This window comes from Coregonus lavaretus (assembly GCF_964263955.1).
Source record: "Coregonus lavaretus genome assembly, chromosome: 7".
Classification (NCBI taxonomy): Eukaryota; Metazoa; Chordata; class Actinopteri; order Salmoniformes; family Salmonidae; genus Coregonus; species Coregonus lavaretus.
The window spans coordinates 61,235,110-61,262,121 of NC_139994.1; the positions used below are offsets into that span (position 1 = coordinate 61,235,110).

Consider the following 27,012-nt stretch of genomic DNA (forward strand, 5'->3'; position numbering starts at 1 on the left):
ATCCCGCCCTTTCCTTTGACTGGGTCAAAGCTGCATGTCCTCTGCATTCACGCTACATAAATAGCTATCAACATGTATCATATTATTAGATATATTATACATTATGTAAGTATAGCCCTCAGATAAGCTAAGCAGACCTAACCTCCTTAAGCTATGCCCTTTAAGTAAGATGATACATACAGTATGCCACATTCTTGGAACCAGCTTGAGGAGTCAAATGAAAGCTGGATTGCATGGAACAGTGTTGTATTGGGTTGTAATTGGCATTGTGAGAGAGGACAGTGGTAGCTATCTACAGTGTGACCATTGATAAGTGTTCATGAAACACTGATAAGTGTTTGAATGGGCTCTTAAAAATCTTATTTTAGTGAAGCGCACCCTGCAATAATAATCCTGTGTTAGGAGCGGATTGGAAGCTGCCGTGTGCCGGTTTCCTCAAACAAATTATCTCAGTTAATTATCTAGGTCGTAATTAATCATTATTAAAATAATATTATAATGTTAGTTTTTAATATGCCAGATATTATAATGAGAAATGACTTGTATTTATACGCATTACAATACTACCAAGTCTTTCTCAGTATTGTTTTATATATATTTAAAAAAATCTGTAAACATTTTTTTTACGGATTTCCTGAATTATTGCATTCACATTTTAGATTTAAGCAGTAAGGCCCAAGGGGGTGTGGTATATGGCCAATATACCACGGCTAAGGGCTGTTCTTATGCACGACACAATGCTAGATACAGACCTTAGCCGTGGTATATTGGTCATATATCACAAACCCCCGAGGAGCCTTATTGCTATTATAAACTGGTTACCAACGTAATTAGAGCAGTAAAAATAAATGCTTTCGCATACCCATTGTATACGGTCTGATATACCATGGCTTTCAGCCAATCAGCATTCAGGGCTTGAACCACCCAGTTTACAATTGTATTTGTCTCATCTTACTATTTGATCCCATAACCTGTTTCCTTCAGTTTTATACCCATTGTCAAATGCATCTGCCCAGATTACTTAAGTTTCTTTCTATGTCAATGATATCAATGTCTCTGAGTTAAGGGGACATAAATCAATCATAACATGTTTTATTTTTGTTTTTCAATTAAAATACAATGAGAACAACTGTATAATTACTAGTTTTTATCTTCAGTTTGACTTCACCTCTGTAGAATAGCTTAATACCTTGACAAACTCATTATTCCATCGCCCTTCACTAAGATGTAACATATGGTGCCTGGATCTCTGTTTGGCAGCCTCCTTCCATTCTGCCAAAGCAGCAGCATGAATGCTCCGTCGTCCAACATAATTAAATGTCAGTCTTCTTATTGGATAGGGTAAATATTTGGATGTGGTGTACTGTACTTTGGCCGCTCACCAGAGCATTGAGCCCGAGGAGTCAGTAGGCAGAATCAGTAATTGACAGGTAGCAGCACTGAGCGACTACACGATCCGCCCCCAGCACACCCTGGCGTCTGCTCTGCCTTGGTATTGGCTGCCTTCCCCACATCCATTCTGGACGCTCCTATCCAATTATGTCGCTCCTTTTTTTTACTGCCCTCCTTCTCTCCCTCCTTCTCTCCCTCCTTCTCTTCCTCCTTCTCTCCCTCCTTCTCTCCCTCCTTCTCTCCCTCTCTCATGCTGGTCATGCCTGCTACATCTGCTCCACGTTTACCCAGACTCCCACGGCCTTTCCTGCTTATGCAAGCGTGGTCCAGTTGATAGTAATGATACAGATATGGGAATAGTGGGCCAAATGTATTCATTTCAGTGTCAAACAAGCAGAGGGGCGGACTAGGACCAGAAATCGGCCCTGGCATTTCTATCACACCAGACCATTTTTTTCCCTTGAGGCCCCAATAATTAGCCAGATCATTTTGCCCTAAACAAAACAAGTTAGACAGGCCCACTGGGCTAACAATGAATCAGCCTATCTGGCATTTGCCCGAAATGCCAGATAGCCAGTCCGCCCCTGAAGAAACATCCAATAAAGCATTTGCATTTGTTTTAGGCTATAACATGAAAATGTAGCCTATAACTTGCCACTGTTCGAATTTACAGAAGGCTATATGCATATGAGTCATTACTATTAGTCTAATAAAATGTATAGCCTAAATGGGGACCCATTGAGATAACATATTAGGCTACTGTAGCCTGGTTAATAATTTTCTTTAGACCAAGAATGCAGACTTCCCACTGGGCACACACTCGTTTAATCAACGTTGTTTCCATGTCATTTCAACGTGGAATAGACGTTGAATTGACGTCTGTGCCCAGTGGATTTATGGGCTACTGCATTAAAATCGGTCTCCTAATTTCATTTTTTAAAATTATTATTAATATTAAATGTGCAGTCATCTGACAACTAAAACTAAAGCCTAATAGCCTATTATTTTATTTCGTTGCTTATAGGTTACATTACCCTCCTGTGGGTTAGGGTTGTTACTAACCTGATGTAGTTTATCTACCAACTATCTATTAGCATCAGGTGTGCTAGATTAGGGGTTGGAGTGAAAATGTACAGGATGACTCAACGGAAACAAGGTTAGAGAGCCCTGGCCTATAGAAATGCTGGCCATGCACGTATGTCTGATCAATAAAGGAATGAGACGCTTTTCCCCGGCGCCACGCGTGTTAAAAAGTGGCAAAGGGGGTGTCTCGATTAACCAATCACACTCTGCCATGTTGGACAGTCTGGCCAATGGCAGCGCTCTGCAAGGAGGAAGCCGTGGATGATAGGTGTCGCACGATGGGGAGGAAAACAAAAAGTGAAGTGGCGAATGGACCGCATCACGATGGCGAGAAAACACCCCCGAAGTTTTGGAGAATTCCTTTGCTTTGAAGGCAGTTGAACATAGCGACAAGCCCCGGGGGGAACGTGAGTCGTTAAAGGAAATGCCAGTGTCTGCGGTGTGGGCTTCCACAGTGTTCAGAACACGACACATTGTAGCCGCCACATCCCCCCCACTGCAGTCAAACGAATGACAAATTGTTACTATGTAGCCTAGCATATCATCCCCGCGTAAAAAACCTCCTCCACACATCAGGGAGAGAATAGGCTAGTTCGTTTTGCATTGGCCGGTGCCCCGGGTGAACGGAATTTCAGTATTTTAGACGATTCCATTCGTCCTAAAGAGAAATCTACCTTCCCGGGGCAGCGAGCAATGCAAAACGAACTCGCTCACTACATTTGCAGTGGCTGATGTCAAGTGACCGACTTCCGCCCGTTGGCTTCAGTTCAGCGTTAGCCGGCAAGCAGTTGAGATACGAAGCCAGGGGAGGTATACAGACAGATGTTGTCAAACAAAGAAATGGAAACCTGACATTAACTTTTAATAGGAAAAGAGAGTAAACGTCGTCGTGGGCGTCTGTCGTATGTGGACGCGGAGGTGAAACTGGAGGGAATAGGGTGCCAGGGAGAAGCTGATGAATACCTTTTATTTTCCAACTTTCATTTGAGGAGGCGGACCTCTGACTGCGTGTTCAATATGCTGAAAGCAAGCCCGATGTGTGCATACTGTATGTGGAAGTACAGATAGGCTACTATTTTGTCTTTATTAAATCATGAGGATCGGATACATTACACTTTAAACCGCGTTGGACACGCAGCTCATTCTTTCGTGGCAGCGAGCTATAGCCTATTTATTTGTTCGTGTGTGTTTTTTTTTCAGACAGAAGAACCATACTTCTATCCAAGCTTTTTTTTTTCTCCTTTGGAAGTTGACTTTAACAAAGTAGGCTATACTACCGGTTTGTCTCGTAGAGCTAGCTTTAAATCGTTCTATAAAATCTGGTATCAAGTAACGCATGAGGGAAATCGCTTGAGGTCTAGCCTACTTTATACAACGCACTGGAGTAGGCCTATCATTTTTTGGATGGAGTTTTGAAGTATTATGGCCTAATTTGACGTTGCGAACACTTGAATTAGATAATTATTTTTTGTAGACAGGCCTAGCCTATTCATTGTCATTATGTATAGCCTATAGATACAAATATTGGAGCATTTCTAAACACCAACAGCTCCTAGTCTATTTCGCTGTTATCTATTCATATGTGGTATTTATCTAAACACAGCGGGTTTTTAAAGTTGATGCATTTTATGTAACTGTTGTCTTGCGTTTCATTCTTGTGACTCGACATATTCGAATATTTATACCCCAAACGCAATTCTCCACGTAGTCTTGGCACCCGGCAGAATCCTTGGAGAAAGCGATCCATTTCGGGAGAGCCATTATTTTTGTATTTATTCTCTCTTCACACGGAAAAGAATTAGTGGCTCCCCCCACGATGAGTTACTTCTACCAAGCAGTGCTTCTATTGCTACGTGGACTCGTCATCTCTGCGGTACTGGGATTGGAAAGCAGCTACTCAACAGATCTGTCGACCCGTTCTGTTAATGCCGCAATTGTAGCCACTACAGGTGAGTGTGCCAATCCAATATATACACTGTTGCCTATTATTCACGCATGTTTATCGTTTCGCGTTGTCAGATAATGCCACCCTGACTGTACAGTCCTTCTGGAAGACTGATGGTAAGCGGGAGTCGTGCCTACGTAGGCAGTCACATTTCTTTCTAGCTAGCAGGTTGTAACGGGCTAATGTGATGCTCCCAGTGATGTAGTGGTGCCTGGAGAAGTGGGTATACTCACATTTTGCCAAAACGTTTTTTCAAATTGTTCTCCTATGGGGACAGCCAAAGAACCCCTTTAGGTTCTAGATAGCACATTTTTTCAAAGAGTGCAACCCAAGCTGTACTGTATAGGCCTACTATTGAAATAGAAAAAATGAGGTTGTCAACTGAGTCAGAAATTCACAGGTTTAGGATTTCCCATTGTTTTCAGGTTTTCGCTCTGTCACACTGTTTTAATAGAAAGAACATCTGATTTTGTTATTTGAGTCCACAACAATGCTTAACCCACCTCAGACCACTCTAAAGGCCTTTTCACACAGTGTTGTTCTTAGTCCCAGGCTAGTTTAGCCTGTGTTCACACAATCATTTGTGAACCCTGGGCTAAGGATTCACACATGTATTCCAAAGCCCTGGGCTAACTGACATATGCGACCAGCATTCTATCTCTGACACACAACCAATGCTATAAGCAATAAGACAGTTATTAACACATTATTGTTCCTCTTGCTTCTAGCCTAGCATTTGATTTCCAACCGTGATGGTTTGTATAAACGTTGCTGTCTAACCTCTGAAACAATGTTTCATTTTTGAAATTCGATCTGGCCCCTGTACAGAGAATGCTGTGCAGTGCACAAACGAGACATCACCTTTTCTGATCCAGGCGAAATCATGCAACAAGTATTATCATGGATATATCCAATTAAAAGTCAATATAAAAGCTATGAAAACAGAGGAAAATTGAGCTTTTACTGTCTTTTGAGCTGCAGAGTTTGTAGCTTGGGGAGCGGTCGAAATTTACACAATTGTTACCCTGAGGAAAATGGGGGAGGGTCATGCTTTTTCAATTTCAGTCAATGGGAGGGTTTAGTATTTTAAAAAAAATGTAGTCCAGGGGAGACCAGGTCTACTGATGTTCAGTTTGAGAGGGAGAGCGCGAAGATGATAAGGAGAACCAGAGGTAAGCTTGCTGCTGCTTGAATTGATTTTAATAAAAACAATATGTTTCGTTGCCCATAATGAAGCTATTTATCCGAGTTATTGACCTCACAATAAGACATATTCTAGTATTTTACATAACTTCCATTACAATGAAGCGGTATCTGTGGAGATGGACAGTACATGGGTGCCGAAAGTAGGCTAATTCGAGAATACTTATTCATTTAAAGATTTTAATTTGACTTTAGGCTTCTAACAACAAGAGGGCTTTGTGTTGGAGCCTATTTCTTCCTATTCAAGAAACAAGAGGTAGGCCTACCTGTTTGACAGACTAAATTATAGTCTACTATCCATATACTTTGTCAGCCAATTCCTTCAGTCACCATGCACTCCTTAAATAGCTCAGTGTCAGTGAAGAGCTCGGTGTGTTACGTTAAAACCTGGGCTCGAATTGAAGGGGTGTGTGAGGGTTTTGTGGGTTTTGTTAAAGAACATGTCTAAAAGCATAGGCCTACCCCTTGTTAACTTAAGATAAAACAATAAATAATGGACCTGATTTAAATAAAGCAATCTATAACAACGCTTTTGTCCGCAATGCTTTGAGCTAGAAACATACGGGATATCTTTGGTTTGTCTCTGACATTCGGACCTCCCATAGCCGAGGATATTTCTTTTTAAACTTTGCTTGGGAAGTAATGTGTGATTCTGTCACTATCAATTGACGTTCGACATTTCAACAGGCTATTAAACAACATACTAACTCTAAATGTGACCTGTTTCAAGAAGCTAGGCGTATGTCGCAAGTCACTACTTCACAGGAGAGGCATTTTATTGTTTTTTGTTTTATTTTATTTTTATCTAAATGCATTTTGGGGCCTTAATAACAAACTTGTAAATACGAATAAAATGGTTAAATCACGAGCCTAGTTGGTTAAGCCACGGAAAAAGACAGGAACCTTCCCGCTAGCCATGATTGGCTGAGATAGTGGATGGCTGGACATGCCGAGAGATTAGTTCAGATTGGTCTGCCATGTAACTTGCTTCTGTCTATAACATGAGCTGCTCAGTATGTCTAGGTAATCCTTGCCACCGTGGCTTTTTTGAAAGATCTAACGTTAGCCACGGAGAACTGCAAAAGTGTTCAAATCAAATTGTATTTGTCACATACACATGTTTAGCAGATGTTATTGCGGGTGTAGCGAAATGCTTGTGTAAAATATTTTTTTTCCAGCTGTATGTAATAACACAAAACATTTCCTGGGCTAATAATGTAAGAAATAACACACAAAAAAACAAAATACTGCGAAGTTGCTTAGGAGCTAGAAGCAGAGCTGCCATGTCTGTTGGCGCCACTGCTCTCAACAACATTGCTGCCCTGAATTCAGCAGGCGCTATCGACAAAGATCAGTGGGAAAAAAGTGTGATGGACTACTTTCTGCACACGGTCAGTGTAAACCGTGACTTGGCACAACGGGCCAAACAAGCTGTCGCTAGCTACAAACGGCTACAAACAACATTCATCCATGTATATGGGTAAGAGTCTAGCTACATTTTCAGATATTATACGTTTAAAATGTTCTCAAAGTCATGTTCATTGTAAGTTAAAGCGTACTGTTAGCTAGCTAGCAAACATTAGCTTGCTGGCTCGCTAACTAATGTTACATGTATGATCTGTGTAGTAATATTATTAGTATATTAGAAAGCCAATTGCATTACTAGTTATAGCCTAATGTTAGCTAGCTAGCTAACATTGAACCTAATTGGTTAGCTTTATCTACCTGTAGATTCATACTACAGCATTTCATGCATGTGGCTAGCTATGACAATCCGTTTGTACTGTAGCTATGGGTTGTAATTATGGTTAATTATTTAGCTAGCTATCTACATGTCTAAACAAAAGACTCCACTTCAACCGGATTATTACATGACCCATCAAGTTAGCCAGGTGTGTCTGGGTGTGATTACGACCATCTATTGTATTTCATGAACATGTGTACATGTCTAGACAATAGTGATCCATCCACTTAGCTGGATGTGGCTGGGGAGTCGTTATAGCATTTCTTTCACATGACCCATCAATGTGTGTCTGGGTAAGCGTCATCTAATAATTATAAGTTATTTTTTTCTGGACACTTTTTATTTTTTATATTGCTACTATGCAAATATGCAAGTAACAATTTCACTGTACCGTTTACACCTGTATCCTGTGCACGTGACAAATACACTTTGATTTTATTTGATATAGTGTGTGTTTACCAGAGACTGTAATGATTAGGATATAGGCCAAGGACTAGATAAAGTGTATTTTTACATGGCGTTTTTCCTTATTGTAGGCTACTACTTTCACCTCTTTTAGTCTTGAAATCTTTGGTTGTTTACTACACTACTCACTCTGTTTAGCACATGGCCTCAGGTGAATCCTTAAAGGGATGGGTCGGGCTAATGCTTAAGAGGGTGTGAACAATGCTGAATAGGTGTAGACAAAGAAGAGCTCTTCAGTAGGTACCAAAACATTCAAGAGCCATTTTCTCAAAGTGGTGTTACAAGTTTATTAACTTTCAAAGCAGAATTACTTTCCCATTGTTCATCAACTGCAGTGTATGATATACCATTTTGTAGCTCTGAGTCTCAACTTTTATCCAATGTAAAAAAACACAATTTCCAAATGTTGCTACATAAGACCGAATCGAGGCGGTCGGTCCCAAATCAGTCAGGAGCAAGCCAGGTAGCCTGAAAAGGAACGAAAATGAATAATTCAAGGCTATAGCCTGCCATTTTAAGAAATAAATAGTGAAACATTTGTGACACGCTACAGGCTGGCAGGAGCGCTCAGGATTTCAACAACACATCAAGAACAGCACTTCAACATGCCTATACGTTTCGCATTCAGGATGTATAAAATGAAAATTAATAATGAAACAAAAAAAATGCCTTATTAGGCTATACATTAATTCTACAGTGCCTTTGAATTCACTTTTAGAAACAGGACTTTGGCCAGTCTTTGGTTTGAGGATCATGCGGTGAGCTATGCAGGCCTAGTTTGTTAATTTAGTCTAGCAGCTGCTCTTATATTCCCATACCCTAATCACAGTCAACACAAATCTATTTTGTAACAACAATGTCATGGAATAAAATAGAATAATTTACAAAAATGATAGTTTTCCCAAATGATTTTTTTACTGCATTATAGGCCTACCTGATGATATGCGGCTGCTGTGTTATTCAACTAATAGCCTTTTCTTGAATTCGTTGATGATCAGATACTTCAGTTGTAACTGGTTCTGTTGCGCTCCGTCTTTACAGTCGATAGACAACTTTAGCACTCTTCCAAACACAGACAATCTCCTTTTTAACGATAGCCTGTATAGAAATCAAAACATCTCCCGTGCTGCAGCATGCGCTCATTCGTTGTCATGCTCTGTTGTGGTATGAAAAAAATATTCAGCCTGTCTCCAGTCATGTAAAATGACGTAGAATTACATGAAATGCGTCTATCAAAGGCAACAAAAAAAAAATTATCGGACCGCAAATAAGATGATAGGTTCATGCAGTGCTTTTATTATAAGGGATATCTTTTCACCCCTACCCTTGTCCACAGTGGTCTGTGAATCCACAACCTTCTGGCTACTTTTCCATATAATGCTTACAGAACGAAGAACAGTTTCTAAAACTGCATATCTAAGGCTCTGGTCTGTCCTAGGAGTGAGGGTAACCAGTAGGCATGTACTCTGCTATTCACTTTGGTTTAACTATTAGTTTTCTTTCAAGTGTTCAGGGAGAGTCTGTAAAAATCTATTTTACTGAATGGAGGGCCATCCATTTTCCTTTCAGAGAGGTCCGATTTTTCTCCAGGTATCCCTCATTATAAATAACATGGCTAAGTGAGAAGATGATAGCCAGCCTGCATAGTAATACTTTTTGTTAGGCATAGCAACCAATGTTTTTGCATGGATGAAAGTATTTCGTTTTTTTTATCCTCGGATGGAAGGATGAAATGGTACGTTACGCTACTTATCAAAACGGGCAGAAAAGCATTACAGGCATCACAAACATATGGAAATTAAGTGACAGTGAGAATTTGTGATTGGACAGTGAGCATTCTAGGCGTTGTTCTTGACCCTGTTTCACACTGGCAATGTGTTAACCCTGCTCCGGAACAGGGCCAGCTATCCCTGGGCTGAGGTTGGTGCTAGCCCACTTTAGAATGTGCAAGTGTGAACACTCGCTTAGCCCTGGGCTAAAAGCTCCCTTATCCCAGGGTTAAGCAGGTTCCTAGCCCTGGGCTAAGGTGCAGTGAACGCATTAAGACATTTAGATTTTTGAGTGTAGTTACCCTTTAAGTGTGCAGGCACTGTTGTTTGGTTAGCAGTGTTTCTGTAGCACACATGGAGGTGGAGTTTGCAAAACAAATTGCCACTGGATTGAAGCAAATAATCATGATATCTTTTAGCTAGTTAACATTTAATTGGAAAGGTTTTTGGGAAGCCTTTCCATCTACCAGAAGATGGTTAGGCCTATCATTAGCATCTCTATAATTTTCCTGTTCCTAAATGGTTTGAAACCTGGACGTTTTACTTCATATTGAGGCATGTCTTACCTTGCTTCAAAGTAGCTGAGCCAAAATCACACCATATAAATGTTGAGGGAAATATTTTATGAACACTTCCTCACGCACTCTCATGTATTGGTTTTCTTATCAACTTTTTTAAATTGTCTAGCAGCCAAAAGCATTGTCCTAGTCATATTAGCAAACCATGATAGTTGTTGCAACTTTAGAATCTCTCGTGTGCATTTTAAGAACTGTGTTTTCCTGCAAATTGCATTTTGGAACATTTGCGCATAGGCATACCGCCGTGTGCACATTGCTGCGCTTAAAATGTGAAGAAAAATTTAGTTGATCAACATTTGAAGCTAAATATTGTGATCTGTTCCATCAGCCCTATTCATTGATATGGTGTATACCTCCAAAAAAGTGAGGTACTGTTGGGTGTAGTGCAGAGAATTTTCATTACATTTACGTCATTTAGCAGACGCTCTTATCCAGAGTGACTTACAGTTAGTGAATACATATATATATATTTTTATATATATATATTTTTATACTGGCCCCCCGTGGGAAGCGAACCCACAACCCTGGCGTTGCAAACGTCATGCTCTATCAACTGAGCTACATCCCTGCCGGCCATTCCCTCCCCTACCCTGGACGACGCTGGGCCAATTGTGCGCCGCCCATGAGTCTCCCGGTCGCGGCCGGCTGCGACAGAGCCTGGATTCGAACCAGGATCTAGTGGCACAGTTAGCACTGCGATGCAGTGCCTTAGACCACTGCGCCACTCATCCAACCTTAAAGTGGCACTCAGGTCTCCTTTTCACCTCATATAACACCTGATTTACTTAACAAAAGGTACATCTCAATAGGTGGTCCAGGTAAGTCTTGACATGGTACAAACAGACACGTGGGGGGGGGGACCTTTCCTCTTTTGTTCCTCAAGCAAGGGGGGAGGCCGATGACATCACAACTTCCCATCAGGCCGACTCCTTGAATACCCTACCTCCCTTGAACTTTGCAGTTGTCAAAAAAAAAAAACTATTTTGCTGAAAACATATATATTTCTAACCTTTCAGTGTGTGTACTTTACTGTATTTATACTTGGGATATTGCTTTTCAACAGTAAAAGTAAAACAAATCACTGGAGGACGTCTTGGAAGACAACCCATGCCTTCTAAACGTGCATGTGTAGTTGCACCGGGTTCGTTTTGAGATTAGAAAATGCTCTGTTATTAAATGTTTTGCTCCATGAAGTAATCCAACAATGTGTACACCATTTTGTCTATTTCAAATAATCTTCTCTCATTGACCGAGACCAGGGAGTGTCATCGTGACATGCAGGACTTTGGAGTAATGGGTAACTGCATACATGGAGTGTATCTGAAAGTGTGCGTTGCTAAATAAGTGGGAGGATCAACACAAGTGGGTGTATGGAAACCTAACAGCTAATTGGGCAGATTGGTTGCCACTCAATACCGTTTTTTTGGTACTTTCTACCCCTTTTTCTCCCCAATTTGGTAGTTAGTCTTGTCCCCTCCAAAACACGACCCCACCAAGCCGCACTGCTTCTTGACACTGCCCGCTTAACCCGGAAGCCAGCCGGCTGCGACACAGCCTGGGATCGAACCCGGGTCTGTAGTGACGCCTCTAGCACTGCGATGCTGCGCCACTCGGGAAGCCCACTCAAGACGGTTTCGCGTGTCTGCTTGATGCTTCATTGTAGCATTTTTGCTAAGCCTAACTCTTTCCTAACCTTAACCTCATTCTCCTAACCTGCCACGTTAATTATCCTAACCTGCCACGCTTGTTTTGAGATCAAAGTAAGAGCTGCATGTAGCCATGTGTGCACATTATATTCATATCCTTTGCTAGTTAGTGAGTTATTAGCCCAGTTATAGATTATTTGTTGTCAGCAATAGGGGAGTGATTACTTCCAACGAGCACAAAACGTGTACATTTCTAGACATCTTTGAAAAGCTAGTCCGGTAAAGAGCTTTTTTTTGCCTTAAAGGGGCAGTGTTGTATTTTGAGACAGGCTTGAATAAGCGAAGTAGCCAATAGGCAGAGGGTAGCAAAATCTGTAATAATGGTATTAGAATAATAATGCATTTTATTTTGTAAATGGGTTCTTGCATCAAACGACACAACAACATTTCCAGTCACCTCCTGTGGATAAACAGGTTAAAGTCTCATGGAATGTAGGCCTACATTGAACACTACACATTGGCTGCTGCTGTAGGCTGAATGATAGAACATGTTAATATGTTATGGGATGCATTTTCTCCATTGTTTTTGATGGTAGGCCACTCTGGTAGCCTATATAGGATCAGTGAGGGACAAGCAGCCAGCTCAACAAAAGGCTGTGCTACTGGGGTGGGCATGGCAGTCTAGACCACATAACCCCCATGCCATAAACATCTCAAACACTTTCACACACATTGTATGAGTGGTAAGGCTTATTATTATTATTATTATTATTATTATTAAGTATACTGTACCTTGAACAGCATCATAAGTGAAATGTGGGATGAGGCACTCGCTTCACAGCTTTTCACATATTTGGAGCCATGTCAGAATAAAGACAAGTCCTACAAGCACCAAGTACTCTTCTCTACTGAATGGCATGAAGGTTGTCAAGTCCTATTGAAAGTGCACTGGCTTGCCACACAGCTTAAAAAAAATCTTAGTAAATATTTGGTTGAAAGTGTTCAGGCCCCTGTGAAATATTGCGGGTTGGTATAAGCAGTGGAATCAGCTAGAACGGTTGTAGATCCAGTGTGATCGAATATGGGTTCAACAGTAGGCATTAGAAGCCTGCTTCTTCTCAGGAGTCACTCATCCTTATCCAGAGCAAATAGATAAGGCCTCCATAAACAAGCCTTACTTTAGGTGACTTGCATAACTCATATTTACATATAGTGACTTGTGTACTCAGCTGGGTATTAGCTGAAGTATAGGTGGTTACCTGCCCGGATATAGAACAAATCCTCTTCTGCTTTTTAGGTTTTCCTCCCAGTGGGCCTTGTACTGACCACAGGAGGTTGGTGAAACCTTAATTAGGGAGGGCAGACTCATGGTAATGGCTGGAGTGGAATGCTATCAAATACATCAAACTCATGGTTTCCATGTGTTTGATACCATTCCATTTGCTCTGTTCCAGCCATTGTTATGAGCCGTCCTCCCCTCAGCAGCCTCCTGTGGTACTGATGGCCTACTGTGGTTGCGTACACATTTAGCAGATGTTATCGCTCGTGTAGCGAAATGCTTATGTTCCTTCCTATATCTAACAGTGCATTAATACCTAACAATACATTTACATTTACATTTTAGTCATTTAGCAGACGCTCTTATCCAGAGCGACTTCCAATTAGTGAGTGCATACATTTTTTTATAACAATTCACGCAAATCCCCAAAATACAAATAAAGGAATAAAAAATATATATAATAGTCCAGAATATAAATATCTATGTATATGATGGTGTGTATAGACGTTATGGACAGTATATGAATAGAAAAGGTGTGTACAGCAGCAGGTACAGTGCTTTCAGAAAGTATTCACACCCCTTCACTTTTTCCACATTTTGTAGTGTTAAAGCCTGTATCTAAAACCTATTAAATTGAGATTTTTTGGGTCACTGGCCTACGCACAATACCCCATAATGTCAAAGTGGAATTATGTTTTTAGAAATGTTAACAAATTAATTAAAAATTAAAAGCTGAAATGTCTTGAGTGAATAAGTATTCAACCCTTTTGTTATGGCAAGTCTAAGTTCATGATAAAAAATGTATTAACAAGTCACATAAGTTGCATGGACTCACTCTGTGTGCAATAATAGTGTTTAACATGATTTTTTTCAATGACTACCTCATCGCTGTACCCCACACATACAAATATCTATAATGTCCCTCGTCGAGCAGTGAATTTCAAACACGGATTAAACCACGGAGACCAGAGAGGTTTTCCAATGCCTCGCAAAGAAGGGCACCTATTGGTAAACATAATAAAAAAGCAGACATTGAATATCCCTTTGAGCATGGTGAAGTTATTAATTACACTTTGGATGGTTTATCAATACACCCAGTAACTACAAAAATACAGGCATCCTTCCTAACTCAGTTGTCGGAGAGGAAGGAAACTGCTCAGGGATTTCACAATTAGGCCAATGGTGACTTTCAAACAGAGTTTAATGGCTGTGATAGGAGAAAACTAAGGAAGGTAACTACAACAATATTGTAGTTATTCCATAATACTAACCTAATACTAACCTAATTGACAGAGACACTGGGAGATTAATTCACCTTTTCAGCAAGACAATAACCTTAAACACAATGCCAAATCTAAACTGGAGTTGCTTAACAAGAAGACAATGAATGTTCCTGAGTGGCCGTGTTACAGTTTTGACTTAAGTCTGCTTGAAAATGGCTGTCTAGCAATGATCAACAACCAACTTAACAAAGCTTGAAGAATTTAAAAAAGAATAATGTGCAAATATTGTACAATCCAGGCGTGCAAAGCTCTTAGAGACTTACTCAGAAAGACTCACAACTGTAATCGCTGCCAAAGCTGATTCTAACGCATTGCCTTAGGGGTGTGGATACTTAGTGCGTTCGGAAAGTATTAAGACCCCTTGACTTTTTCCACATTTTGTTACATTACAGCCATATTCTAAAATGCATTAAATAAAAGTGTCCTCATCAATCTACACACAATACCCCATAATGACAAGCGAATAGTTTTTTGGGACATTTTTGCTAATTTATTAAAAATAAAAAACATACCTTATTTACATAATTGTTCAGACCCTTTGCTATGAGACTCAAAATTGAGCTCCGGTGCATCCTGTTTCCAATGGTCATCCTTGAGATGTTTCTACAACTTGATTGGAGTCCACCTGTGGTAAATTCAATTGATTGTACATGATTTGGAAAGGCACACATCTATCTATGTAAGGACCCACAGTTGAGGTCAAAGGAATTGTCTGTAGAGCTCCGAGATAGGACTGTGTTGAAGCACAGATCTGGGGAAGTGTACCAAAAAATGTCTGCAGCATTGACGTTCCCCATGAACACAGTGGCCTCCATCATTCTTAAATGGAATAAGTTTGGAACCACCAAGACTCTTCCTAGAGCTGGCCGCCCAGCCAAACTGAGCAATCGGGTGAGAAGGGCCTTGGTCAGGGCGGTGACCAAGAACCCGATGGTCACTCTGACAGAGCTCTAAAGTTCCTCTGTGGAGATGGGAGAACCTTCCAGAAGGACAACCACCTCTGCAGCACTCCACCAGTCAGGCCTTTATGGTAGAGTCCAGATGTAAGGCACTCCTTAGTAACAGGCACATGACAGCCAGCTTGGAGTTTGCCAAAAGGCACCTAAAAGACTCTCAGACCATGAGAAACAAGATTCTCTGGTCTGATGAAACCAAGATTGAACTCTTTGGCCTGAATGCCAAGCGTCACGTCTGGAGGAAACCAGGCACCGCTCATCACCTGGCCAATTCCATCCCTACGGTAAAGCATGGTGGTGGCAGCATCATGCTGTGGGGATGTTTTTTCAGCGGCAGGGACTGGGAGACTAGTAAGGATTGAGGGAAAGATGAACGGAGCAAAGTACAGAGAGATCCTTGATGAAAACCTGCTCCAGAGCGCTCAGGACCTCAGACTGGGGTGAAGGGTTCACCTTCCAACAGTACAACGACCCTAAGCACACAGCCAATACCTGAAAATAGCTGTGCAGCAACGCTCCCCATTCAACCTGACAGAGCTTGAATGGATCTGCAGAGAAGAATGGGAGAAACTCCCCAAATACAGATGTGCCAAGCTCGTACATCATACCCAAGAAGACTCGAGGCTGTAATAGCTGCCAAAGGTGCTTCAACAAAGTACTCTGTAAAAGGTTTGAATACTTATGTAAATGTGATATTTTCTTATTTTTATACATTTGCAAACATTTCTAAAAACCTGTTTTTGCTTTGTCATTATGGGGTATTTTGTGTACGTTGAGGGAAACAAACAATTTAATCAATTTTAGAATAAGGCTGTAACGTAACAGAACGTGGAAAAAGTGAAGGGGTCTGAATGCACTATATAAGTGAGATTTGTATAATAATAAGCCATTTAGCAGACGCTTTTATCCAAAGCGACTTAGTCATGCGTGCATACATTTTTTTTTTTGTGTATGGGTGGTCCCGGGGATCGAACCCACTACCTTGGCGTTACAAGCGCCGTGCTCTACCAGCTGAGCTATTTCATTTTCAATATATTTGCAAACATTTCTAAAAACCTGTTTTCATTTTGCCATAATAGGTTATTGTGTGCCGATGGGTGAGATAAAAAGTCAATGTAATCCATTTTGAATTCAGGCTGTAACACAACAAAATGGGGAATAAGTCAAGGGGTATGAATACTTTCTGAAGGCTTATAGGATGAGCCTTGACTAGAATACCCACTGACCCCCTACACTCCATGCCATTCCCAACCCAACAACCAGAATACAGTATCAGTTATCTATGTTCGACAAGTAGTATGGAGCTGCGGCTTGTAGTATTGCTTCTCCATACTATGTAATGTATTCCCTGGGAATCTGGGGGTGAGTGAATCTCTCCGGGTGGCTATGGCTTGCTTGAGTGACAATGGGTGTTTCTCAATTTGCGATGGGTGTTTCTCAAACTTGTCGACCACGTTCTCTTGTACGTTCTTGTGAGAACGAGAGTGTGGAGAATGCATAAAACAATACATTTGAGAAGCACTCACACTCCCCCTACTATATTAGCTCACACTTCACCTCCCCATTCACTGAACCGTCTTCCAGCCAGGACAATGGCAACAATAGACTAAACAAGATATACACAAAGCAAACGTTTTACTTCATAATTATCAGCTAGATATGTGAATCGTAATAATCTAGCTAGCCAGCTTGTTACACAGGCAAAAATGACCTACAACTAATGTTATGCAAGGTAGATGTGCATTTTTCGTGGGTAAATACCAATTATTTTTGGCTAGCTAGCCAGTTAGCCCTATTGACTTACTATGGACTTAAATGACCCATTCACTGAACCGTCTTCCAGCCAGGACAACAATGGCAATCGAGATGAAACAAGATATACACAAAGCAACCGTTTTACTTCATAACTATCAGCTAGCTATATGTGAATCGTAATGTAGCTAACCAGCTAGTTAAACAGGCAAAGATTACCCTAAAACTAATATTATGCAAGATAGATGTCAATTCTTTGTGGGGAGCTAGCTAACAATTCTATCTGGCTAACTAACACTATGTAGGCAGGTAATCATGCCAAAATTAACACAGCATGTATTTATTAACTGATCAAGATACAATATTGTAGTCAGGCAACATATGAGATGTGAATAGGCAACATTTCATTTAGAAGTAAGTGTATTTTCTCTCTTTTCAGCTCAAGTAATAGCCACCAATGATTTCAAGAAATTGTGAGTCATTTTTAACGTGGTTGCGTCATATTTCTTTGCATTCTTTCCGTTGAAGCTTGCGTCGACGCATGCTTCAAAATGTGTACAAATGGAGTACGCATTCGAGAAGTGCCCCCCCGTGCTCAGTTGCGCATCCTTTGATTTGGTCTCATACTCTGACCCTCCCGTGCTCCAATTGGTGTGCTCGGAGCACGGTAGTATGCATTTTGAGAAACACCCAATGTGGACTTTTTAATGAACTGCCGCTGTATTTTTTAACTTGTTTACTGTTTCAACAAACAAAGCCCTTGTCTCTGTCTCCCAGAGTGGATCACAGTGTTCTGAAATGATGTCTGGAAGATGACAGTCCTTAAGAGAGAAGCATCTTTTTACATAAGCTTTCATTGGACTCCTGTCTTTACTATAGCAGGTTTTATGAGTGGGTTACTCAAAGATGGATGTTTGTAACATTTTGAAGAGGTTGAAATATTTTTGTAAGGCTATTTTTGCAGTGTTCGTCCCTCAACGTTGTTAGTAAGAGCCCACTAAAAGCCTGTGAGTTTGGAGAAAACCCACTCTCTGTTGCTATGTTTTGAAGCTAAGTGCACAGCGTCCATCTCAGCATTAATATGCTTATCTCTCTGAACAGAGCGGGCATTAATAAGGTGATTTGTTTGAAAAGGAAGGTAAACATGTGCCTTTCCCCTATGGCTTGTTGACTCGAACTCTGAAGTGAGTTGGAACTCAGCATTTTGCATTTTCGGGACGCTCATTTTCTTTGACGTTTCTTTAGCGTTCCTTTTTTGTTGTTGTTGACCAAAACCAGGCATTATCTGCCGCAGCAGTGATTGGGCTCGAGTTAATTTTGGGGTTCCAAGTGACAGCGTGACCCTGCGAACATGGACTGCCTCACAATTCTGTGGCTCTATATGTATTTAGCTCCTTTTTAGTGTTTCAACAAACAAACCCATTCTGTCTCTACAGAGAGGAACACACAGTGATTCCATCCAGACAGAGGACACTAACACTTCAAACAGAACGAGAACATTCAGTTCAACCACACAATGGTATCAAATCCATAAAAAAACAGACCTTGCCAAAGAACTCAACAGTCAAGCCACCGACCCAATAACTTTGAAACATTAACCAGAGATTCCTTCTCAAACTGTCTTGAACAACCCCTTGTCTCAATTTCCGTACTGAATGTACTCCGTGTTAGTCACTCTGGATAAAGGCACCTGCTAAATGACCAGACTGCATACTGTAACCCCGCCCTCTCCCTGTAACCCCACCCTCTCCCTGACCACAGAGTCCATCCGTTGAGAGTTTCTTCTCCGAGGTAAGGTTGGTGGGACCGTGACAGAGGCCCAGAGTTTCACGTCACTCCGTCAGACTGTCTGTTCTGTTTACCCTAGGCAGCTGGTTCTGCTCTCGATCAGCGCCCTATTAGGGACAGACTCCAGGCCCAATGGAACCAGGGTGTATTTATAACCACTGTTCCCTCTAAGCTACACGCTGGCGTGGGTGCCATGCAGAAGAAATATCAACGCACGCAGAGAACCACGAGCTTGAACTTGGGAATTGTGAATTCCCTGGGAATCTGTGGGAATTGTGATCGAATCCACGCAATATTAGCCACTTTCAATGCAACATACCGAGACAAAACAAACTGTACAAGAGATTTTGTTTTAGGCAAAACACATCGGAGTAGGATTGCATTGACAGGCACCACTCAGGCATGTACTCTACACAGACCGACCGGTGCAGCATAACCAATCAGAGCTGCAGAAGGCCTATATGCAAATAGACCATTGCCATATATGGATCTGTGCCATTCACTTTGAACTGGACTGTTTTTACAGCATCAGCGGTCGTGAGTAGATGCGCTTGTTTTGAGATCAAAGCGAGAGCTATGTTGTGACTTGACTTTAACATTAATCTGAAGACTTATTTCTCTAATTAATTAACTATGTTTAATTGTACCCGATTTAAATTAATCATATAACAATTAACTCATTAGTATCTGGGGCACCACGAGAGCAGTTCTTTAAAGAGTCACCATTTCCTGAATTAAACTCTAAAAGGTCTTTACCTATCACATCTATAAACAGTCAACTTATTAATCATAACCTCATATCATATCATCATTCTGAACAGTCGTAACCTCCTTGCATCTGCAAAAACCCCAGCCTTACTTATGATTCAGTACTACACATTGGTTTAATTATTTCTTCACTAGCTAATTAAATGGGAACACAGGATAAACACACACACTCTGCACCGGTTATTGACTGGAGACTTAATACGCTGAAAACAGATCCCTAGCGGAATGACACCAACATGGATGCTTGTTAAAGAAGAGATGGAGAGGGACAGAGACTCTAAACATTGCCACATTCAGAAACTACTCTCACCTACAGGAACCATATACTTTGCACACGAACCGCCGCCCGCTTTGAGCAAGAAATCATGAATGTATTTACGTGAAATGCCTGGGTTTGCCGGGGATTTCTCGGTGAACGGGGCAGCCTTGGAAAGGGGGTTGGGCCCTTTCGTGGCACGCTTGTAACACTCTGATTGAAATGGTTCCAACAACTCTTCTCCTGTTGTCCTCCTGAACAGAATTACAGAGTTGATTTTCCTTCCATTCGCTCTTGAAGATGCTTCTTTGAAGATAGGCTAGCCAGCCGTATTGATGGTTCCCCAGTGGGGTGGTGAGAGTAGCGTAATACGATTGTTTGAGCAGAGTAACAGGATGTTCCTACTTAAATTCGCTTTTGAAGATACTTTACTTATGACAGCTAATCAGCCGTACCAGTGATTGTCCGGGAGGTGAGTTTATCGTCTCCATCTCGTGTTGAGATTCAAAGTTCAAACCATTTTAAACGCGCAGCTGCAGCTTCACACTTTTCTGGTCTGATGTGTTAATTCGTAACCCATCATTTAGACCTTTTGCTCGAAAGGGGCGGTTCCGGCAGGCTGGCACGCTCCCTGACATCATTTGGGGCGGTGATTACTCACTGTGCAAAGTTATGGAAAACAATGATCTCTTATAACTTCTCAAATCACATCCCTCTCTTAACGAAAACACTCATCATTTTTCATATTACATGCACAACCCATAGTATGGAAACTTAATCTATGTAGTGGGTATACTTTCCAAGTTACAGTATTTCCTTTATAACATTTGTAATGACATCACAAAATAACAAACAAAATGACATTAGTGTTCTATAGATCGCCTCTGACCTCCCCACGTTCTACGTTAAAAATATTGTTTCAGTATTTGCTTTTGAACGTGTTATAGTTTCATCGGGAAAAAGTGTCTGAGACAAAGCACATTCCTTTGGTGAATTTGGAGAGCACAGGCCTGGATCTTCTCCCTTGATTTACAACAGGACGTAAATTGTTAATCCCCACTAGTTCTTTCTTTCCCCCTCTACAGGTGAGAGGGGGTCTGATTTAAGTTACTAATTGCAAACCTGATCTATTTGGATTCTCGTGGTCAGTCATGACGGCTACATGTAGCTCCGTGTGCACATTTTGTTCATATCCTTTTGCGAGTGAGTGAGTTATTAGCCCAGTTATTGATAATTTGTAGTCAGCAATGGGGAGTGATTGCTTCCTACAAGAGCACAAAACGTGTGCATTTCTTATGGAGCCAGATGGCTGCCAAAAGGTTGAACGTACGTATCGTTAGCAAATCCATACGTAAATTGTTAGTATCGTAAGAAAAGCCATGCGTGAAACATGAAACGTAACAGTTAAATTAGATCTGTAAACGTACAAACTTTATGTTATGATGATGATGAATGAACATTTACACTTTCAATTCTTACTTTAGGTCTCCCTTTACTCGGTTATAGACCTTTTTTATACGTACAAACCTTTGTCAGGAATGTGGCATCTGCAAAAAACATGGACCGAACGTAGCTAGTCGAAATTAACTAGTCAATCAAGCCATGCTGTTGTGTGTTATGTAATGGCCATATAATTGCATAATTTATTTTTATAGCCGCGTGGGGCTACTGTGGTGATCATGTAACGTAATGAATCACACTTTTTCCAGTATTTGGGAGCACGGACTGTATGCCTTATATTAGGCATTTTGACTGTTGTATTTGAGAATTCCACTTTGTATGTAGGCTTGTTATAGCCATTTGCGTTGCACAACGCCATCACGCAGAGGCTATATCCATATCAATAAATGAGACATAACTAAATATTGATTAAGTCTTGGCTATAACCTGTCCTGAGCGAAATAGCCAAGGGGTCCCAAATGGTCAATACTATCTATAGCCTATTCTTATTGCCAGATCTGTTTTCCCTTTCTGCCACTGCATGTGCTTCTTCAAATATTTAGTTTAACATTTATTTAGAGGCTATATTTAGAGGCCTGTAAGCTAGGGTCTCTTTTTAAGGGGATGCCAATAATAAAACCATTTATAAAACACAAATAGAGTTCTACATTTATTCCGCAAGACACCAGTCAGTACCCCAAATGATAGCCTAAATTGCAATGCCTACAAGTTGAAGGCCAATTATTTTTATTTGGATAGGCCTAAAATAAGCATTGAATTATTAAAGTGATAGGCTAATGAACTTTGGATAATTTTGATAATTTTGAATACACACATGGATTTCAATAAACAGATGGATAAGACTGTTCTATTATCTTTGATTTAGTTCCTATTGCAACTTAGACAAATGACAGAATGAATGACATACTGACTGACTGAACTGAATGACGTTGGGAGGATGAGTTGCACGCATCATGCTCTGCACTTTATTGGGCTGGTAGGCAAACAGGCCTACATTAGGGTATAATGACTCTATGGCTGAGGGCTTTTCAGAAGGCGCATGGTGCTGCATGGAGATCACAAGCTCTTCAACTGGGCAGCGGTGTCGCGATGGAGGGAAAAGTCTATTCGTAAAGGTTGGGAATTAGCTTATGCCAGAATTAGCCTACATTTAACCTTTCATGTTCATGACCCGATTTCATATAAATCATGTCAAAATATTTTACATTCATATTAACCTCTCCTACACAATATGCTTTGGCAAGATTTTGATTGATAGAATATTTTGAAATGTATTTCATTTTGAGTGGCAAAGACTCCAGAGGTCATACATAATTCATAGATTCACCAAACATCTATTATTATTCAATGTTTCGTTATTCCTGGTATATACCACTGGTTATGATTGCAGACAGAGCCAAGAGAATGGGATGGTGCAATACTGAATTAGTCATATTTTGATAAGGCGCTTGCAACGGGATATCCACGTCACCCAGAGATATGCCCATGCTGTAGAGATACACCTAGCGGACTTAAACTTCACTGTTGTAGGCATAATACAGCTAGTGCTATCTAGACTTGCGCTGGCAAACAAATCCATTACATTAGCTGCGTACAGTTGAAGTCGGAAATTTACATACACTTAGGTTGGAGTCATTAAAACTCTTTATTTCAACCACTCCACAAATTTCTTGTTAACAAACTATCGTTTTGGCAAGTCGGTTAGGACATCTACTTTGTGCATGACACAAGTAATTTTTCCAACAATTGTTTACAGACAGATTATTTCACTTATAATTCACTGTATCACAATTCCAGTGTGTCAGAAGTTTACATACACTAAGTTGACTGTGCCTTTAAACAGCTTGGAAAATTCCAGAAAATGATGTCATGTCCTTAGAATCTTCTGATAGGCTAATTGACAACATTTGAGTTAATTGGAGGTGTGCCTGTGGATGTATTTCAAGGCATACCTTCAAACTCAGTGCCTCTTTGCTTGACATCATGTGAAAATCATAAGAAATCAGCCAAGACCTCAGGAAAAAAATGGTAGACCTCCACAAGTCTGGTTCATCCTTGGGTACCATGTTCATCTGTACAAACAATAGTACGCTAATATAAACACCATGGGTCCACGCAGCCGTCATACCGCTCAGGAAGGAGATGTGTTCTGTCTCCTAGAGATGAACGTACTTTGGTGCGAAATGTGCAAATGAATCCCAGAACAACAGCAAAGGACCTTGTGAAGATACTGGAAGAAATGGGTACAAAAGTATCTATATCCACAGTAAAACGAGTCCTATATCGACATAACCTGAAAGGAAACAAAAATAGAACGGTTTGGCCATAATGACCATCGTTATGTTTGGAGGAGAAAGGGGGGACTTGCAAGCCGAAGAACACCATCCCAACCGTGAAGCACGGGAGAGGCAGCATCATGCTGTGGGGGTGCTTTGCTGCAGGAGGGACTGGTGCACTTCACAAAAAAGATGGCATTATGAGGAAGGAAATTATGTGGATATATTGAAGCAACATCTCAAGACATCAGTCAGGAAGTTAAAGCTTGGTCGCAAATGGGTCTTCCAAATGGACAATGACCCCAAGCATACTTCCAAAGTTGTGGCAAAATGGCTTAAGGACAACAAAGTCAAGGTATTGGAGTGGCCATCACAAAGCCCTGACCTCAATCCTATAGAACATTTGTGAACTGAAAAAGCGTGTGTGAGCAAGGAGGCATACAAACCTGACTCAGTTACACCAGCTCTGTCAGGAGGATTGGGCCAAAATTCACCCAACTTATTGTGGGAAGCTTGTGGAAGGCTACCCAAAACGTTTGACCCAAGTTTAACAATTTAAAGTCAATGCTACCAAATACTAATTGAGTGTATGTAAACTTCTGACCCACTGGGAATGTGATGAAATAAATAAAAGCTGAAATAAATCATTCTCTCTACTATTATTCTGACATTTCACGTTCTTAAAATAAAGTGGTGATCCTAACTGACCTAAGACAGGGAATTTTTACTAGGATTAAATGTCAGGAATTGTGAAAAACTGAGTTTAAATGTATTTGGCTAAGGTGTATGTAAACTTCCGACTTCAACTGTAAATGTGAAATAAACTCAACTGAGGAGTAATAGAGAATGGAGACTTTTAACTTGAAAACGTGCAGGATACCTCTTTCCGGTTTCCCAGACTTCAGTTTTTTTCATACTGTGTTATGCTTGTTTGCGTAGCACTCCTCACAGGAAAGAGGTATCCTGATGGTAGGACACTGGTAGGCCTACATTATGATCAAATAGCCACAGTAGCCTACTTGACCACTGTTAAAACTAACTTAAAGCGGATACAGCCTCAGTGTTCACAGTAAACGCACAGAATTTTCACAACGTTCAAGTTTGCTCAGTGATGAAAACAATTGTTTATAACTCCGGTAATTTTTTCAGATAAGAGAGTAGCCTTGCGTTTTCCTTTCCGTGGTCCATCAGTAAGTGTGTCGGAACTCGGTGATGTCGGCAGAATCCGGGTCGGGATGCATGGCTGACCCGACGATGACACGGACACAGGCTCAGAGCATTCCTCATAGCTTGGCTCTGGCGTAACGACCACGGGGCCTGCTCGGCTTTCAACCTCGCTCGCCAGCCGGAGAACTAATTGGACTTTAATGGCTTACTTTGGGCTGCTCTGTTTCTAATCACTCAATACCCTGACATCAGGACAGCTTTAAATGAGACAGGACTATGTGCTTAAACATGTCATTAACATGTACTTAAACATGTCATTAACATGTACTTTGATGTACAATTAACATGTACTTAACATGTATTTGTTAAGCATTGATCACATTTATATGGCCTGAAGGGATATTGGCTATCTGATATAGAATGTACTTGCTCTACAATAATAATTGATATAGAATGTATTTTATATAAAAATGTAATTGATAATGGCAATGGACATCCTCTCATAATAGAGGTCACATGTAAATGCACTGTGATCATCTCTCAGTCCCCACCAGTCGTCCAGTGTCTGGGTCAGACAGTCCTTTCCCATGGTGTCTCCATCAGACCGTAAGGAGCCTCACTATGGTGCAGTGGTTAGAGCAATGGGACCAGGCGATTTTGAGTCGTTAACCCCAATTTGGTCATCAAACTGCCATCTGTTTCTTTGATGGTTGTATTCTGACTATCGTGTCATGATATAGTGTGGACTATATACATGATGCATTCAGTGTTTTAGTTTACTAACAATAGTCTAAATATGGATGCTAGATGTGTAAAACTGTAATAATGTTTTGAACTCTTTTACATGCTTATATTTACAGTACTTACATGTAAACTTATGCACCATAAATATCTTATAATAACTTTCTGATATTCCTTCTTCCTGAGTAAAGTAGAAACCACAACCAACCTCCTCCCACTGGTTGCTGAAGCGACCCCTGGATATAGGTCACCAGCTGTACTCTACTGTACTCTACTTCCTGCTGTGAGTGGCCTGTTAGCACCAGTCAGAGCAGAGGAAACTGGCCTCTCGGCCGGCTGGCAGACAGGCCGACCCACAGGGCTTTTGTTGTTACGCTTCGCCGCGAGGCGTTGATCCCTGAGCTGGCGTCTGCTCGACTCCTGTCTGTTGGTCTGTCTCTCTGTCTTCCTTTGTGATGCTGATCTGCTCCCTGAAGGACACACACTCATTGACAAACATGTAAACACACACTCGTACACGCTCGCAGCATTCTTTTAGGTGGTGTGGGGCACATGTCATGCAAATGCTGAGACATACACATGTATGTATTTCACATGTTGCATGACTATGTACACACACTCAAACACACACACATGGGGTTGGCACAATTACTGTATAACCGTGTAAAACAAAATATATACAATACTAGTCAAAAGTTTGGACACATTTACTCATTCCAGGGTTTTTCTTTATTTGTACTATTTTCTACATTGTAGAATAATAGTGAAGACATCAAAACTATGAAATAACACACATGGAATCATGTAGTAACCAAAAAAGTGTTAAACAAATCAAAATATATTTTACATTTGAGATTGTTCAGACACCCGACAAGGCCCAAATCCCTGTCATTCGCATGAAGAAGAGACAGAGATATCGGGGACGTAGGTCGGGGTGCCTTGTAAGGATCCGACGGCGAGTGGGTAATCTGCCTCTACCATCAGTCCTATTAGCCAACGTACAATCATTGGAAAATAAAATATCCTACCAACGGGACATTCAAAACTGTTATGTCTTAAGTTTCACCGAGTTGTGGCTGAACGACGACATGGATAACATACAGCTGGTGGGGTTTTCGGTGCATCTGCAAGATAGAACAGCTGCCTCCGGTAAGACAAGGGGTGGCGGTCTGTGTATATTTGTAAATAACAGCTGGTGCACGAAATCTAATATTAAGGAAGTCTCAAGGTTTTGCTCACCTGAGGTAGAGTATCTCATGATAAGCTGTAGACCACACTATTTACCAAGAGAGTTTATCTATATTTTTCGTAGCTGTCTATTTACCACCACAAACCGATGCTGGCACTAAGACCGCACTCAACGAGCTGTATAAGGCCATAAGCAAACAAGAAAATGCTCATCCAGAGGCGGAGCTCCTAGTGGCCGGGGACTTTAATGCAGGGAAACTTAAATCTGTTTT

The 27,012-nt window shown here is 41.0% G+C and overlaps 1 protein-coding gene across 2 annotated transcripts in view; it reads left to right on the forward strand.

The window, feature by feature from the left end:
- Positions 1-3,161: 3,161 nt before the first annotated feature.
- Positions 3,162-27,012, forward strand: part of stim2b (stromal interaction molecule 2b) — an 84,976-nt gene continuing 61,125 nt past the window's right edge. For both annotated transcript variants that reach the window (XM_084165661.1, XM_084165662.1), the window contains exon 1: positions 3,162-4,424. In XM_084165661.1, the coding sequence (XP_084021787.1) occupies positions 4,292-4,424 (133 nt within the window). In that variant the 5' untranslated portion in view covers positions 3,162-4,291. The remainder of the gene's footprint in view (positions 4,425-27,012) is intronic.